The 18,065-nt window shown below is 45.6% G+C and overlaps 1 protein-coding gene across 1 annotated transcript; it reads right to left on the reverse strand.

Moving 5' to 3' along the window:
- Positions 1-583: 583 nt before the first annotated feature.
- LOC119402019 (uncharacterized) lies at positions 584-18,033 on the reverse strand. Its single transcript, XM_037669053.2, has 5 exons — positions 17,368-18,033; positions 4,878-4,946; positions 4,110-4,311; positions 2,389-2,595; positions 584-754 (listed from the first exon to the last, which is right to left on the reverse strand). Exons 1-5 carry the CDS (start codon positions 17,474-17,476, stop codon positions 610-612), a joined length of 732 nt encoding a protein of 243 aa, XP_037524981.1. The 5' UTR covers positions 17,477-18,033; the 3' UTR covers positions 584-609.
- Between the last annotated feature and the right edge of the window lie 32 nt (positions 18,034-18,065).

An 18,065-nucleotide genomic window follows, 5' to 3' on the forward strand; every position in this document is an offset into this window, starting at 1 on the left:
GCTTAAAAGAAAGGGCGTATTTGGGGTGTCTTTCTGCCACAACAATAGTATTCTATCTCGCATGGTTTCTTTGCGTTGTCTCTGCACGACCGGTAATTTCGGTCACGAACGAAGAGCGCGTTAGTTTGCGTGCCGCAGCATCCTTGATTGGAGACTAGAGATAAAACGCAAGCCCGCCAGGTTACGATTGTTGCTGCGTGGTCGAAAGACACCCCAAACACGCCCTTTTTTCTTTTGTGTGTGTATAGACAGCTTCCCATTTTCCCAACTTGTTGTGACGCACACCGATTAGCAGAACCTTATAAGGTAAAAGCAATACATGTCTGTGCTTAGGGAGGCACTTAAGGTACGTTGCCAGAGATAATTTTTTAAAGTTTCTATCACTGAAATGCAATACATTCAACTTTACACTTCCCGTTAACGTCAGCGCAGATGTCAACGACGTTTTACACAAGTTCTCGGCGGCATTTAAGAACACGAGCGAGACATGACTGGAGCAGTTCCAGTTTCGTTCCAACGGCGCTGCCAAAGGGCGTTGCCAAAAGCGCTTTTCTGTTGCAGTAGGCTCTCGCCGCAAGCTGTAGTCGGCCGCAGTCTCCGGTGCGGCACCTAGCGGGCACCCTTTGGCGTAACCTTGCAGACGCAGTGGTGGTTGACTGAAACGTAGCCCCATTTCGCTACTCGATCCTCGCCCTCTAGAGGTCGGTAGTAGAGGTACATCCAGCCCTTGCGTTCAGTGCACTCGCTGTCGTACCTGCAGCAACAGACCATAGCAACAATTCATGAAGCAGTCATGAAGTAACTAGAAAACAGGAAACATCATCTTTTTGTGTAGTACTGGGCATAGCTCGGCAAAAAATATGGAGCTCACTCAGTCCCACTCACGAAGTATATATTGCCCTTCAGGATCACTTGGACTCGGACTCACCAAAGCTTTCCTCAACCGGACTTACCCGGACTCAGACTCACAAAAAGTTTCCCGGCTGGACTCACTCGGACTCAAACTCACCAAAATATTACTCACACAAACTCACTCAGACTCAGACCGACGGCTCGATTTGAGTCTGAGTGAGTCTGAGCGAATCGGCTAATGAGTGAATGTGCCGACCTATGGTACTGGGGCAATAAATGCAAGGCATATAAAAGTTTCTAACTGGGATTCGTCCATGATCTGCAGCAGAGTGTCCGCAATCTTTTCCGCCATTCGGCGGATGTAACTTTTATCAAGGTCAGGTTTCAGCGCAATTGTATTTCTTGAATATTCAGTACAACTTATTGTGCCCCAGGACACATTCAAACGTGTATGTTGTATTTGGCGATGGCTCTAAGTCAAGGAACAGGGCCACCGCCTTGTTCGTCTTTACTGGATACCCAGACACAGTGTTCGGATGGTGTGAAAGTTCGCTACCGCAAGATGCCTCCGGAGAAGTGCTTTCTGTTGCTTAAAGTGACGACATTCAGTTTCGTAACAGCTATTTATTTGTGTAAACATCCGGACTCGATCAGTTTACTTAAACTTAATATTTATTCGTCTCGTGTATTATCTGTCTCTTCATGCAATGCCCGACAGCATCGCTACAGCCTCGCTACAAAGGAGGAGCGAGGGCAGCTGAGGTACAACAAACGCTACAGCATTGGAAAATGGTGTGCAGGCAAAAATCAGGAACGATGTCTAAGCATTCGAAATTGACGCCGTGGTGATGGGACTACCGGCGGGTATTCCAACGGGCGGTCGCTACAACGGGCACAGTGTTAGAGGTCGTGGTGCGCTTGGAAGTGCTACAGAATCCATATATTTTCCCTATGTTCTCCATGTAATTGCCATATATTTCCCTATGAATCTTACGGAAACTACTGATTTATTCATTTATTCATAATACCTCAAAGGTCCCACATGGGACATTATATGAGGGGTGGGCGAACGAAAAAAAACTGGCGGGTCAGGTTAGGTTTCATGACTTGAAAGATGGTCTACAATGGCAGCTTTGAATTGAGCAATGTCGGTGATGAGGGCGATATCGGATGGAAGGGCATTCCATTCTCCGGCAGTATGCAGGAAAAATGAACGTTGATAGGTGGTCGTATGTGCACGTGGTAGATACACAGCATTTCGGTGCGAGTGGCGAGAGGAACGATGTGCAGGAATGATGATTTGGTTTCCTGGAGGCAGCGAATGGAAAAACCTAAAAAATAATATTAGACGAGCAGTCTTGCGGCGAGAAGAAAGTGAGGGGAGGCAGAGCTGGGATTTTAGGGCGGATACACTTGACCTGTAGGAATAATCGGATATTATTGGAATGACACGCGCAATGGTGTCAAGCGGGTCGTCACCTACACGGCCGCGGCGAAATGGTGGCTTAGGGTAAGGGCAACGCTCGAGATACTCACAGCACGGAGATGGCCGTGCAGGGGTTCTGCGCGGTGGCGCAGCGGTAAGAGAACACGTACTGCTGTATCTCGTCCTGTACTATCTCCACCTCGTTGCCGTCGTAGTCCTGCGTGCGATTCAGCTGCTCCCACTGGGTGGTCGTCTGGCAGATCTCCTCCGAGGGCAGCATCAGGGCACCGTCGCGTTTGTGCATAGCCCACTTGCGCCTGGAGTAATCGAAGCAAGCAGCGAAGCAGCGTAAGTGCAACTGAACGTGACTAGTTATGGCTTCTTTCGTAAGCAAAAATTTGGTTTCATGGCTAACAGCCAATTATCGAAACATTGCTGCGCGTGCATTAGTGCAATAATGAGAGGAATCAGAAATATCACAAGCATAATAAATCAGATAAAAATGTTATTCGCATTGTTGTTATTAACCTGCATTATTGGCTACATGTTTCTTGCATTGCCTTTGTGCAACGTTTGGTTTTGCAAACATAACTGCTGCAGTTAGACATTTTGTAAGTGCCTGACAATCTGCTATGGAACATCGTCGCTAATACTTTTGTTACATGTGGAGATTTCGTTTGTGTGAATATTTGTGCTTTGCGGACTCTTATGTTGAGTGGACATTTATTTGTATTCAGGTACTGGGTCTATGTAGGTAAGCGTTCGTCCATATGCCTATTTGCATAGTTTCGTGATTGTCAACTGCTTTACGACTACAACTATTACGCAAGAGAAGAGCAGTCGTCAGCGTCACACATTGGCACCCTCTCCCTAAATGGCACCCTCTCCCCGACCGTGACCCAATAAGAATCACTGCAAAACTGAACCTTCTCTCACTCCGCATGTTCTTTTTTAATTGTTTTTTTCATCGGGTTCTATTTCATATATGTACCGTAGTCTAGTATTCTTCACTACCTCTTTCATAGCTTTCCTTCATTGAAGCTACCACTGACTTGTTAACTTTACTCTTGTAACGACTCTGGTTCTATCAAGCTCTCATTCTATACGTTACCAACACCATGTAATGTAAAATGAGCGATATCAGTGTTGAAACAAGGAAAACTCGGGAATACAAAGGTGGACGCTGGCTTGGGTGGACAATCAACAATTAAACGCGTAATTTTTGGAATTCTTGTTCGACTGGGTACCTGTCTCAGCACCGAACGAATAAAACACTGCGAGTTATTCTTTGTGACGTTTCCAATTAGAGGCGTTTATTTAAAGTATAATAAAAGTTAAACATTTTATCATGTAGGCAGTAATGCTCAAGTGATGAAGTAATTTGTGTGACCGGAAAAGTAATTTGCCTGTTATGAATGAACACCTCAACAGGGAACGAACATAAACGATGGCTTTTAAAGCGGCATCAATACGCCGTGCGGAAAACGATTCAATGGCCGATTTGACCATATCTGTAAATGTTCCTCGGTTCGCAGTACTACATCAGCCCTCTTTGGTGCAAGGCAGAATGGATTAATTGCTCCTGAAGAGGAATATCATGAGACAGCCAACAAGAACGCTTTGCGATACACAGCGGCCATCCTCACTAATCTCGATAGAGATCCACTTTTGATATATTAACGCATACAAGTAGGCGCCACCAGAAAAAAAAAAGCCGGGCGTTTTAGGCCGCACTAGGCTACAAACCTAGAACCTCACGCGGAAGATCCGGGTTCTACATCGTGCACAATGCCACGACTGCACAACAGGAGAGCGCCACGCAACCCCTCACCTATTGGCTAGGGCGTGTCGCTCCTTCCGCTCAGTATCCTTCGATGCAGGTGGTTTTCCCTTGCCCACCCATAGATGCTTCTGTCCAATGGCCGGGTGTTCCTGGATGTGGTCAGGAAGCTTGCCGAGTTTCTCCTTGATAAGCTCCACGTGGCCCTTGTCGAGCGCCGAGGAGAGCTCCCGTACAAGTTCGTCCGCAAAAGCTGCAACGGGAATGAAGCACCACAGTTGTCAATGCACTTCAACACCCCGACCACGAGCGAAGGTCAATCACCTCAATAGTTTTGGGCTCCCAACCGTCACTAACTGCAGCAATGCCAACTTAAGAATTACAATGAAACTTATGTTTCATTCATACTTATGAGGGAAAAAAAATGCCCTCAAGTCTCCTAGCAATACATATTACTTTCTGTTAAAGTAGTCGAAGTACCAAACTCGCACTATATCAATGAATCATGCATCCTTTCCTGAAGTTCTGTACAAGCAAATGGCGTAGGCATCTAGAATATCTAAAATACGTTTTCCGGAGCATACAATGTTTCGCATTCATCTCTGCCATGGTGCATGGCTCGTCTATGTAACCAGCCAGCTCGAAGACCTATCGTAGTTGAAGTGATAGCTGTTCGAACCTTATTACGAGCTACTTGCAAGACCAAAAGGACTACGGTCTTAAGTCCAGAACTTTTCAAGCTATTGGTCCACTGCTAGTACTGCCGAGCAACTGTACAACTGCTTGTCGCTATCGCAATGAAGCGAATGATAATCTCACCTTTTACTATGAGCTTCAAGCGACTGTCCTCGTAGCTCTTGCTCTCCTCTTTTGATGGAGCAGCTGACACTGCAATGAACACAGTCAACATAATGAGCATTTTCGAATCGTAAGCGCGTTCAATCTTTTACTATAGCCAGCTGTGCTGTCACAATGAAACGCGTAGAAATATCGTACATTTGCTTTCGATAGAGGAAGTTGCCTTCTAAGAAATGAAGGGAAGGAAATATTGGTATATAGCGAAAAGTTCAGAACAAACCGGAATACATGACAAAAACAGCTCACACACACGAGGAGCGTGAATGAAGACAACACTCCGCCGGTTTTGTTTTCCCTGGTGCTGACTTCGCTAGCGAAGGGCTTTGTTCTTTGCAGTGCCTGCATGTTTGTGCACTGGTTTAATCACGCAGTTGTGCCAACTCGCCAAACCTAATCAGCTCCTACAAAGGGAATATTTATAAGAACGCACACGTTGATTTACTCATGTAACAATGAACGGGGATAGTCGGAAGCTGGGTCGAGTCACAGTTTCCACAAGGCTTGTCAGAGTGAACGACACGTCCCCACTGTGAAAAGATGGCTCCAGTCATGGACATCTTTGTACGACCTCCCTTGACGAATTTAGGTTTGCCCGTTTTGCATGTGGACCGTTTGTCGTATCTAGAAGGCTGCATACTAGTATTTTTGAACTTTTTTCATAGAAAATCATAATACATATATACTATAATACATTCGTAGTGTCCCCCCCATTACTGCAGTAACAGTCAGCTTCCTCGACGAAACAAACTACCATCGATGCACCATCAATGCCATTTTGGGCCTGGGTACCGTGCAAGTGTCGGAAGAAGCCGAGCGCCCACAAGGTCACTTCCATGCTAGCTATCATGAATCATGAGTGCGGTGTCGCAGCTCGCTAGTGCTGCGTGTACAGGATCACGCGCCTGCGTCGCGAAGCGGCTTCTGCAGAGGAGCGCTTACTTTTACGAACCTGTTGCGTTTCGACAGGGCGGCCAAGGCCTTGCGCCAGTGGTCTCTTGCTCTTTCTTTAGCTCCAAGGGTGGAAACCGCAAGAGAGCTTTCCCTCCATGCACTTGACAACACGCCCATCTTGATTGCGACAGCGGCGGACGTTTTCATAACAACTCCTGCTAAGTCGACGAGTGATTTGTAGCGAGCGACGACGTTTACGACTCAATTTTTTTTTCTCGCAGCGTGGAACAAGCGCAGAAAAGTTCAAAGTTGAGCCCGAAGGGCGCACCTCCCGTCACGGCCACTGTTCCGGGACCTTCTATTCCCAAGCGGCGGTTCACTGTGGAAGCGACAAAGCCGTAAATCTTCTCAGCGGCGGCTGTTTATTGCCATGGTGTTTCGAAAAACCTCGCTAACGATCGTGCTCAGCCTCAAACAGCGCAACCGACGACACATTTGTGGCGGGGACCGAACACCAGACTGTAAACTAAAGCGCTGACATCACGCTTTCTTGCGAGAAGTTGAAAGGATGAGAAGACAGAGTCCCTGATAGGCCGGCGCATCACTACGCATTGGAACAAAAAGAATCTTGCTGGTCTCCACCAAGAATTGTCCCGTATGGTGCGTCATGTAGAGGAGGACAGTGAACGAATACGCTAGCTTTTTATGTCAGCAAGAGGAGGTATTGGGCTAGTTGATTTTGCATGTTCGTTAAACTGCGCTACAGTTGCAAGGTACACTTTTATAAAAGACGCATGGAACGAGGACGAACCACAAGCGTACACTATTAACTGGGCTTATTGAAGTGACAAGGTAGAAGGCGAACAAGGGACAGGGGTAAAAAAAAATAAAGTTGGGTGGGAGGTTCCAGAAGCCACGGCGAGCGGTTGTAAGTCTATCGGAGGGATGACGTGCTGATCTGGCGATAACTCCCCGGTTGATAACTCGGTTTTTGTTGTTGTTGTTGTTGTTGTTGTTTTTTTGGGGGGGGGGGCAGAGGGGGGCCTCACTTCTTTAATTCATACTGTTTCTGGTGAATTCATTTTCAGCCAGGGATCGGCAGAATGGTGCTTGAACTAACGCATGGAACTTGCTGTTCCGATATGTAGAAGACTTCCAACGTTTTGCGCGTAGTTTTTAGATTTTTCCAAAACTGTAATATTGTCGAACATTGCACGTCACTCACACTGCCTGCAGTGCATGGCCAGGTTGCTCGAGATTGCCGTTTGCTGGCAACTGTAGCGATGCTCTTTGAGCCTTTCATTGAAGCATCTACCAGTTTTCCTCACGTAGCACTGCCACAGATTAGAGGGATGGCGTATACGACGCCTACTTCAGATTCAACATAGTCAATCTTTTTTTTTGTATGACCTATTTCGCCGTCTTTCTTTGCTTCCTAGTTACTGTTCTCTTTTTTGCACATGCATTTTCATTTGAGTGGTGCTGAAAACAGTACGTTTAGTTCATACTTGTCGCCTATTTTCTTTAGTTTATAGAAGGCCTTGTGAATATTTGGGACGACTATTGGTTTTCTGTCATCACTTGTTGGCTCTGCGCGTTTCTTCATTTTCATGTCTTTCAAGGTTTTTTTTTTTCTGCAGCTTGCTTGCAGGCGTTCTGTCTATAATTTGAAGCTTTCTTCACATCTGCGGTCATACGACTGTCTAATGGTTTGTCATGCTTGCGTTGGTTGTTCCCCTCTTTACTAGATCTATCTATCTATCTATCTATCTATCTATCTATCTATCTATCTATCTATCTATCTATCTATCTATCTATCTATCTATCTATCTATCTATCTATCTATCTATCTATCTATCTATCTATCTATCTATCTATCTATCTATCTATCTATCTATCTATCTATCTATCTATCTATCTATCTATCTATCTATCTATCTATCTATCTATCTATCTATCTATCTATCTATCTATCTATCTATCTATCTATCTATCTATCTATCTATCTATCTATCTATCTATCTATCTATCTATCTATCTATCTATCTGTCTGTCTGTCTGTCTGTCTGTCTGTCTGTCTGTCTGTCTGTCTGTCTGTCTGTCTGTCTGTCTGTCTGTCTGTCTGTCTGTCTGTCTGTCTGTCTGTCTGTCTGTCTGTCTGTCTGTCTGTCTGTCTGTCTGTCTAAAAGCAATTAATTTGATTAAAACCGAGTGGATCCTCGGATTTAGGGCAAGCGTAGAGCTCTAGCTTATCAATTAGACATTAATACGCTAATTCATACGCCACGGTGCTTAATCACACCGTGGCATATGATTAAGCACTGAGCCAAAGGAAAGTCAGGCAGGGCGGGTTTTCACGCAATACAAACTCAACCTTCCCAACGACAGGCCGTGGCTGTATCTTCGTGAGCTCTCGTTTCGTCCTAACGCCCAGGGTTTAGCGACACTCTTCAGCAGTGATTTGTGGGGTGGTGCCATCCTCTTTGAACCGACCGGAGCTAATGCTTCGGTCTTAGTGGTCGGGGGACGTCGTCTATTTTTGTCTACGGACGCGTCTCATCACACCGTGGCTGAACGGACGTACGCGACTCCCGGTTCAGTGCTTTCGGTCTTATATCTCTTGCTCTTTTTCCACAACTCCGGTCCGTTGAACGAAGGCGATGGGTTCGGCCCTCGCGTCTATCTTTCCTTTGGCACCACTGCCAAGTTGTAGATGGCTGCAGACGATGGCTTTGCCCCCCTTTGCCTGAGCGTCGTCGACTGCATCGAAGCTCGAAAAGTTGTTTTTGCGCTTGGCTATACTTTGGGCCAAGATCTGGCCTGCTGTCGACGGCAGTCGTTGAGCCCGCTCCGGATCACGTGACGTGGTACTTGTCAAAAGCCGTCGCTCGCTCTCTTCGAAGACGGTGTGTAGACCATTCGGTATAGTTGTTTTTCCTTCGTCTAGGCCGCGCCAGCCAAGCCAAGGAGGGGAGGGCAAGTGTCCTTGGAACTGTCGTCTACAAGATGTCTCTTCTGGCAGTGAGCTGAGCTCCGGAAAAACCTGATCCCGCTGAGGGTGGCAGGTTTTGTTTTAGGAAGCAAGATATCACCTTTCTGTTTCTTCCGTGCACCACCGGGGGAGTGATCCCGCGCGGAGTCTCTGCTGTGGTGCCAAAGATAACCTTTACGTTAGGTTGCTGTTAGCTAACTGGGACGTGATTACAGATGTCAGAAAAGAGAAAGGGGAGAGAAAACAACCCTCGCCTTAAAGGTTTCACCCGCCAAACGCAAATGCATGCGTGCCCTCAGCATGCAGAGAGCAACCTGATACCTTGAAGACTGTTCACAACGATACGGAGACTCAATTAAGGTGCATTATAATGAGGCTCTTGACACCCTTAGAGAGACCTTCATGAATCCCTTAGAGTGTAACAGCTTACGAGCACGTGCACAAGACTTTTCCATTCAATGAGTAAGTTTGCTCATCTATTAAAAGATTAGACAACGCGGCTATTAGAATGAGGGCCGCCGTGGTGCTAGAGTCGTTACGGTGCTCGGCCGCGACCCTAATGTCACGGGTTCGACCCCGGCCGCATTTCGTTAGAGGCTAAATGCCAGACGCCTTTCTACGTAGTTTTATGTGCACGTTAAAGACCACAGGGGGTCGAAATTTCCGGAGCCCCCCCCCCCCCCCCCCTACAGCGTTCCTCATGATCAGATCATGCTTTCGTTATGTAAAACCTCAAAAATTATTATCAAACTAAGGGAGGTTCGCATTGGTAGTCTCAAATTTAGATCAGTTTAGTCTCTTGTAGTTGTCTATTTTCCGGAATGTCAGTTCCCGAGGCATCATATTTTACCATTTCTGTGGTTATTTATTGGTCTGCTTAACCACAATGATTCGCCAGTGTGCCGGTTTTTATTATATTACCTCCGAAGCAAGTAACATTGAGCTAGTCGATGGACTTGTATCTTTAAAGAAAGATAAATAGCTGTAAATCTAAAGGTGTCTCTATTCGCATACGGAAAGATCATTCATTATTTTTGCGAGAAAGTCAGTAGCATATGAATCAGTGCCACTAAAGCCTCCTGCCTTAGTGCGAAACAACCAATTAAATATGCGCTTTCAGAAGTTGTCATCACCAAACAAAGCCTTTGTGTAAGTGTATTCAGATTATGTGGTCCTCGCACCAAACGCGTTCACCTCATATAAAAAAAAATAGTTGTTGAGTGACGTTTGCTGGCAGGCGGATCTAGCCTTGGAAAGATTAGCCGCAAATGCAACGCCCGAGCGCTCCCTACTAAACGCGGCACACTGAGAAGTTCAACGGATCTAGTAGCAACTCATTGCGCGTTATCCAAATGACGTCGACAAAGCGTTTCTCCTGAAGTTCCAAATTACCAACCTGGGCCACTCGGTACACATTTTGTGCTGAACGGCGCAAAAGGACAGCGCTTTCTCTTGCTCCATGTGTGTTGCGCTGTGGTCAGTAAAACTTCGCCAGTCGCTGATCGTTCCTCTATTATATTGTTATATTTAACTTTATCTGGACACCACGCACGTTGTAGCGCACGTTCCTTTCGGCCTTTGCATTCAACATCCCTGGTCAGGTGATAGTGCTAGTGGCACTGGCATATCTTTTATATATTACAATGTTCTTATTTTTTCTCGTACCAAGGATAACTTTCATGATGATATTTAGAAGCGCAAATAAACAAGAAACACGAGGAAAGCAAGGCGAATCAGCGCTCGTCTTGTCCGGTTTTTCTTTCTTTTGTTTTAATACGCGTTTAAGTACCATCATGGAACCGTACAAACGCACCGAAGTATCTGTTCTTATAAACCAAAAGATCACTTATTTTCGTCATATCATAATCATATAATTTATGCACTTGACAAACGTTTAGACTTTCCTAAAGATATTTCTCGTCTACTATTAGCAATTCCCTTCTCTACGATCTACTCAGCACTTACATATCGCTTCGTGGCTACAAGTGAAAAATGCGCCAACAATACTCAATAATACATCAACCGTCAACGACAAAGGCCGAAGTGTTTCCTACGTATAGTCAGTGATCCTGCTTTCGCGCTTCGTACTACCTCGTCCAAAGATTTCAAAGGAAAGTAGGCGTATCAACAAAGCATTGTCGAGTCCAATTGGTTACTACGCCTTTTAAATGTAGGCAGCACAACCATTCCGACCATGTAGCGTATCCAATTGCCTTAGTTTCGTACCAACATAAAATCCCTGATTGTTAAAGGGGCCATTATTTCATTCGGCCGGCAATAAAAAGTTCAAGAAAGATTACTGCAGAGCATCCGATGAAAGCAAGAAGTCGTCAGACCCAATGGAAAGCTATTTTAAAGAAGCCTAGCTATTCTTGTTGCATAATGACTCGTATCATGTTTCCGAAACAATTCACCCTCTCCGCCTTAACACTTTGCTTTATGCAAATTGCTGCTCTCCCGCATCTGGTGTCGATAGCGTCCTAGCTACCCCATTTAGTTCAGTTTTCGCCGATGAACCCCTCACAACCTCGCTGATTTTCCGCCCTTAGCACATCCACTGATTAACTATACAAGTTTCTAGCCTGACGGCGTTTCCATGCTTGCTGCGTAGTTTTCGCGACAAATTTTCCATACGGCGAATGAAAAAGCAGAATGAAAAAGAGAGAAAAAGAGGATGAAATTACGGATATTTTTGGTGGCGTTGTGAAAACAAGACGGGAATATTCTGCCAGATTTACTTGTCATGGATGCGAGTCAAGCTCTGCCCTTTACATAAACGCCAGCGATGTACACAAATATTTGCTGTAACTTTAAGCATGACCTCGCATCTTCAACCTATGAGAAAAGCTTGTAGACGTCATTACGTGCATTCTAGGGCGACATAGCTCTCAATAGTGTATGTGGGCACTTCGAATGCTCATCTCCTGCGCTGCTGTTTGCTCATACACTTCGACAACCGCTCACAGGCCGTAGTTTCGAGTGCGCGGATGAGCCCTTAACAGCTTTGTTGCAACGTAAGCTGTTACGAGCTCATGTATGGGTGGTGTTCGCCGCCGATGTCCGCCGGAGCTATCGCCCACAGTGAAAAGAATATATCTGTTCCCTCCAGGATCAAACTCGGGCACTCTCCGTTGGAGTCAACTATATTAACTCTGAGCCACTCCAAGGGCGGTATTCTCAGTTCGAGATATCGCCAATGTAGCGTTTTCAGCGAGCGCCGACTGGCTGGTTAAGGAAAGGCCGGCAAGTGATCGCCTCCGTCAATGTACAGTGAGGATGGAAAGAAACTTGGAACAGTGCAGCCTCTAAATTCTCTGCTTTTTCGCATTTCTTTTCAAGTGGTTGTAGCCTGGATGGTAATAAAAAGCGACTAGAGTCATCCATGACACAATCAAGAACCATCCTAACATCTTTCTATGGCCACCAAAGCCAGAGCGTTATGAAAACAGCGCGCCGCGCTGTTCGCGTTTCCTTCCATCCTCCCTGCACATGCCATTTTTTAGGTCACGCAAATAGAAACTCTCAACGAAGCTAACTATCTCAGAATACGGCCAGCCCTTAACCCTTTCAGACGTGACCGATGAAGAACTGACCGTTCATACTTCAAATTTACACAACAGTATTTGAAGACGTCACTTTCCGTCTTAATTAACCATAATTAAATTGTACTGTGTATGCTTTCCTGATGTAGTTCTTTTTTTTTCAATGTATACATTTTTTCATATTGTATTTCTAGTTTATGTATATACTCACTCCTGCAATATCTTGCTATGCAAGATGGCAGTATATGTAAATAAATAAATAAATAAATAAATAAATATACAGAAGTCATTCATCTTCTTTTTTTTATAAATAGAATCAGATCTCAGACTAGAAATATGGCGCACTTGCGTCTTCGGTTATGTTCATTTCGAGCGAAGAAAAATTATACTTTTGACGTGGCTTGCGGAATGCGGCACGTCGAACGACTCGTTGAACATGCTAGCACCTTCAACAAAATGGTAATTTGCAACAATACACTGCAAAATGAAGTTAAGTGAATACGTTTTTAATATGCAGGAGGTTCCACACATCCAAATCTCAATGTACTTTGTTGTCTCAATCTTTGTTAGCCACTAGACGACACAACAAGCAAAAATAAGTTGTGTAGAGAAATGTGTACAAAGTGTCTCAAAGGGTTAAAAGCGGCTCCCAAAAAGAAAAAGAAAGAACCTTTCAGACGCGTCCTATCGCTACAGCAGTCACGTGTGCACCTACGTAAGTGCACACGGCGAATTATAGTTGCGCAGTATTGCGCAAGCTGTCAATCCGTATGAGTTGCTTAACATGTGGTCGCTTGAAAGATGTCAAACCATTACGCAAGGTTGGACCCCAATGCATCATCGCCATCGTGAACAGCGGGCCTCAGTCCACGAGGAGGCGCGTGTGCAAATGCGTAACTGCACACGACTTGTTGGCACATTGTACGTGGCGTCTGGTACGTGGTATCGCACCAGATGCCACACCATTGTAAGTGCGCGACGAGCGGGCGTCTTAAAGCATCTCAAGCACCAACTACGAAGGGCTACGCGATAAGTTATCTCCTTCAGCGGCCCGGCCACAGCTTTTTCCTTTTTTACGGCCCGTGAAGACCAGGTGCTTCCACAGCCTCGATAGAAGTGAACAGACTGTCACGACATTCGTTTGCCGTGCTTCTGTCATTGTTTCATTCGGAGGCGTTTATTTCAATTTGAATTGAAGTTATTTACTTCTTGGTTGCGGTGGATGATGCGGCAATAAAAGCTGCGATTAGCAGCTTGATGTGAACCTGGCCATATCATACACAGGACTCCTACATAACGGATGAACAAGACACTGTAACGCGATTTGGGTATAGTAAACAGAACCGGTCATTGTCAACAATAAACAATACTGCAAGGAGAACATTTCTTACCAGCTTGGCAAAGAAGGTCCATGAAAGGAACATGAGATAAACAAAGTGTCCGCAGCGTCAAACTACGTCCTTTGCAACGTCAGTGCCGGATCGCGAGGAACCGTTGACAGTATTTCGATAAACGTGGGCACAATAAGCTCCTATTTCCTATGCTTAGTAATTGAAGCAAGTGCCCTCGGAACAGCTCTAGATACATTCTTAGGAGGCCGCTCCAGCGGCTTACGCTGTGACTGCGCCTACATGTTCCGCAAGGGCCTGCACTTTTGATTTGATTCATTCTTCAGAAACAGGCTCACGCTTGTAAGTACCTAGCGTGATGAGAAAATCCGGAGAAGCTGAGTTCAAACGTAGGTATACAGGCCCGTGACTCCGCTTACGTTACTGACAGAACAGTCCGATTGCGAATAGATATTTGGAGCGGAAATTATAAAGAGAGAGCACTTAAAATTCGTGAAATTTCCAGCGCGCTACTGAGAAACAAAAAAAAACGACGTCAAAATATCCACAGGGGATAAAAAAGCACGAACTAACAATAGTTTATTTTACGAAATCATGACGAAATATAGAAACACCTCGCAAAGAGATGAAACATTCACACATCCTTCAGTATCATTATCAGATGAGGAGGTGTGGTCCATTCAGAGCAGAGAAGCTACTAGACCTCGAGACAGGTGGGCGCCAGATCGCGGATAGTATATCTCTTGATGTGTTTCTTGCGCACGTGTGAATGTTTTATCTCTTTCCTTGTGTTTATATGTTTTTTCGTGATTTCGTAAAATAGACAGTTGTTAGTTTCACTATGTACAACCAACTGGCCTCTACCCTGGCTCTTCTACAGAAAATCGTATCATTGTAAGAAGCATTGGTGTGTTTAAAAGCGACGCCTCGACAGCATTCAAGAAAAATGGGACGAATGAAAGGTTACGTCACATTATACTAGTATATTGCTATTGTTCATCTGTGCTTATTTATCGGGCGAAGTTGATAGTTAGGTAAAGATAACGTCAACGGGCTGCACCAGCTAACGTCTTCTTCCTCTTCTCCTTGCTTATGCTGTAGCAATATTAGAAAAAAGTGCGCTTATAGAATGTTTTCAGCTATTTTATTCAGTATAGCAAAACGTGCTTAGCCCGGCGGGTACCGCGAAATGTAACACCTGTAAGTTGTAGTTTGTTGTAGGGCGCGGAATGAACCGGTTTACGCGACCCCTTGTTCGAGACAGTGTTCCCACGTTAGCTTAACTGCTGCTAATAAGATACTGAGTATATGACATGTATAGGCAGGATCAGATGCTTACGGCATGCGAGATCCATGACGTAGTTGAATGTTAGACCAGTTTTAGCTTGGAGCGGTTAAAATAAAGAGTATATTAATACGTTGGTGACAGGTAAAAGCACAAGAAACAGGCTTGAAATATAGTCTACATGAACGCTACATAAAAAAGTACAATCCTTTTTTCTGAGGTCCCACATCACGCAAGCTCTTGAACCTGGGCTGCGCTTTTATGAGAGCCCCGAAGCCGACAACCGCAATAGGAATAGGCGGATTCGGTAGTCGTCAGTTTTATTTCCATTAGTTGTTGAACCACTTTTACTTCAGTCTTCTTATAAAAGAAAGCAAGGCTCGTAAGAAAAGCGAAGTCTCAACAACTGTTTGACAGATACAAGAAATACGAGTCCCTGATAAATGTACACAGTCTATCGCTGTGCCTCGGGCATCAAGTCGCTTCTGCTCATGCGCATCACCCCAAAGTGCTATGTGAATAAATTTCATAAAACAGAACTCAAGAAGTTCTTTATACCAAAGGTGCTCCGTTACAGTATTCAACTATCTTGATTGCTTCAAATGTGAGGCTGCCTTGCTTTTGGCATTTTCCCACTATATCTTGTATTTCTCCTGTTCTTATGCGAATCGGCGTATTTGTGTCGCAAGGACTTATTTGTGCATTTCTTCAACTGAACTTAATTACGAGAAGGACCATCTTTGTAGGTGTTGAAATGTCATTCTCTGGCTCTGGTTTTCGAAAAACATACCACACATTCGCATGGTTCGCACTCACTTGGCGAGGTGCTGTCCCTGTCGAGTGTCGAACACAAGACCAAGAAATCGACTGTACAAGCAGAGCGATAAATAAACGCTATCTTTGTCGATTTCTGATTGTTCGTATGAGGTACCTGAGGCATTCGAAAAGCAACAATGAAACAATTGCTCTACATATTAAGATGCAAGTTCTCAAGAGCCCGGCCCCAATGTCTTACGTCACAGCTTGAGCGAATAATCAGATATCAACTTTTTATTTCATAAACGGGGGTTTCCCTTGTGATTCTCGACAAAATGAAACAGCACGTCGTATCTGTGCTCCTTATGAGGGCAGTTTCCTGTACTCTTATGATTGTTGAAGGGTGACCTGTAAATATGTCTTTCCTGCGGAACCACATAACACGTGCCATGTGCAACGAAGTGTTGGATTCCCGTATTCTCAGGCGTTTAACTGAAATTGCCTGGTTTTTTTATTATCTAACTAAGGTCTCAAGCATGTTCAAAGCAATAGGGTATGTGTAGTGTTTGTGCGTTTCTTGTAGTGTTTTAATGCGTTAAGCGGGCGTGACACGTTGTACGCCAGAAGTGTGAAAACGGTGAAGCCGCAAGCCTGTGGCTTCCCAACTTTTCGTCTGTAAACCTAATTAAACAAGCTTAACCCTGCATACACACCGCTATCTTACCTATATCATTCAGGCACACCTCGGTAGCGGTGCGTAGTCTAAGCCGGCACCGCACACAATCGCGGGCACGGCTACCGTCAAACGTAAGCCGCGAAATTTGTTTGACTCTCTTCGTTCTAGGCAGGGGCTAATTTGAAAACCCGCATATTGCATGCGCAAGTACGTGTCTATCGGTGTAATTGAAGATGGTAATACTGGTAGTGCACTGTGGCGCAAGGGCCGAACCGTGTTCAAGGAGCGCCATGCCCCTTCGTGTCGGTGAGTCACCGATGAGCAATGAACTTTAATGAACAGATGTACAATACCTGTAAAGAGGCCTAAAATAATTTGGTATGCATGAGCTTGAACGTAATATAAAAGGGTTGCAGTTCATGAACTGCGCTATGAACTTAAAAGTTATTAGATGACTAAAAGAAATTAAGAGAATAAAGCTTAGAGTCCATGTATTATTTCACGCTAAGCAAGAAAGGGAAGATTGCTTTTTAGATCTAACACGAGCGCCTGGTCATATGCGAACACTTCTAATCCTCCCATAATGCGATAGCACATTCAGCTACCCCTTTATTCGTTTATATGAGAAGAAATATTGGTTAGCACATCTTCGATTCTATCTCGAAAGATGCAAACCGGCTTCGCCTCAGTATTGCTGCAACGCGAGTCAGACGTTGCAGCGCGTTCGCAAAGGACGCCGCCTCATAAACACGCCAAGAATAGGGTCCTCAATACCCTCACGCAGCTCTGCAAGCGCTATAGTTCCGAAAGTGACCACTCTGGCCTGGCACTTGCGCTTATGGACTTTCTGTATGACTCCCTGTTTCATAAACGCCTTCTTCAGCGATTTTCGTTTGTGTTAGTTTTGTGCTAGGCTGTTTTTCAAGCAAAGTCGGGCAAGGCGAGTTCAATCATACTCACCTATCACGATTGACGCCGCCAGGTATCCACAAAGAAGTAACAGCGCACCGGCCGACGTCCGTCGACTCACGCCGGCGCTGCAAGCCGCGTTCCCGTCAGATCGCCTCATCGAAAACGACAAGTTCAGCGACGATTCGGTTTATGTTTGAACAATTGTTCACACTATATCGAAAGTGCCCGTAGACTGAGTCGCAGTCACACACGGAGGAAGGAAGAAGCACGTCGTGCCGGGACACTCACGAGGGTTCAATTTGGCGGTGCGCACCGACGAAGGCGGCTGGAAAAGACAGGGTGGGCACCAACCCCCGCACCCTCTGGTCCCGTTACCCTTCTCCTCCGCCGGGTGTCTCGTCCAACGCACCAACAGCAAGGAGGCTCGCAGCCAAAACAAACGCGCTCCACACTCACACACACACACACAAACGCCGTTCGTCACTCTTCTCTCCAACAACACGCCTGCACACACTATCGACTAAAAGCAAGACGAAGGGTAGTAGTCTGAAAAGCGCGGCAACTCTCGCCTCGGTTCACGCGAGTCGCACCAGACCAGGCGAGTTGACTGCGTCACCGGCGCTGCTGCGTCGATGCTGGGCGTAGCGGGCGGAATGAGCCGATTCGGGTGCGTCGCTGCTGCTGGCGTTTAGGGCCGCTCGCCCGGTGGGCCGGTTTGTTTGTTGACGCAGCGCCGGCGGCTGCAG

The sequence above is a fragment of the Rhipicephalus sanguineus genome, chromosome 8 (assembly GCF_013339695.2).
Source record: "Rhipicephalus sanguineus isolate Rsan-2018 chromosome 8, BIME_Rsan_1.4, whole genome shotgun sequence".
Taxonomy (NCBI): domain Eukaryota; kingdom Metazoa; phylum Arthropoda; class Arachnida; order Ixodida; family Ixodidae; genus Rhipicephalus; species Rhipicephalus sanguineus.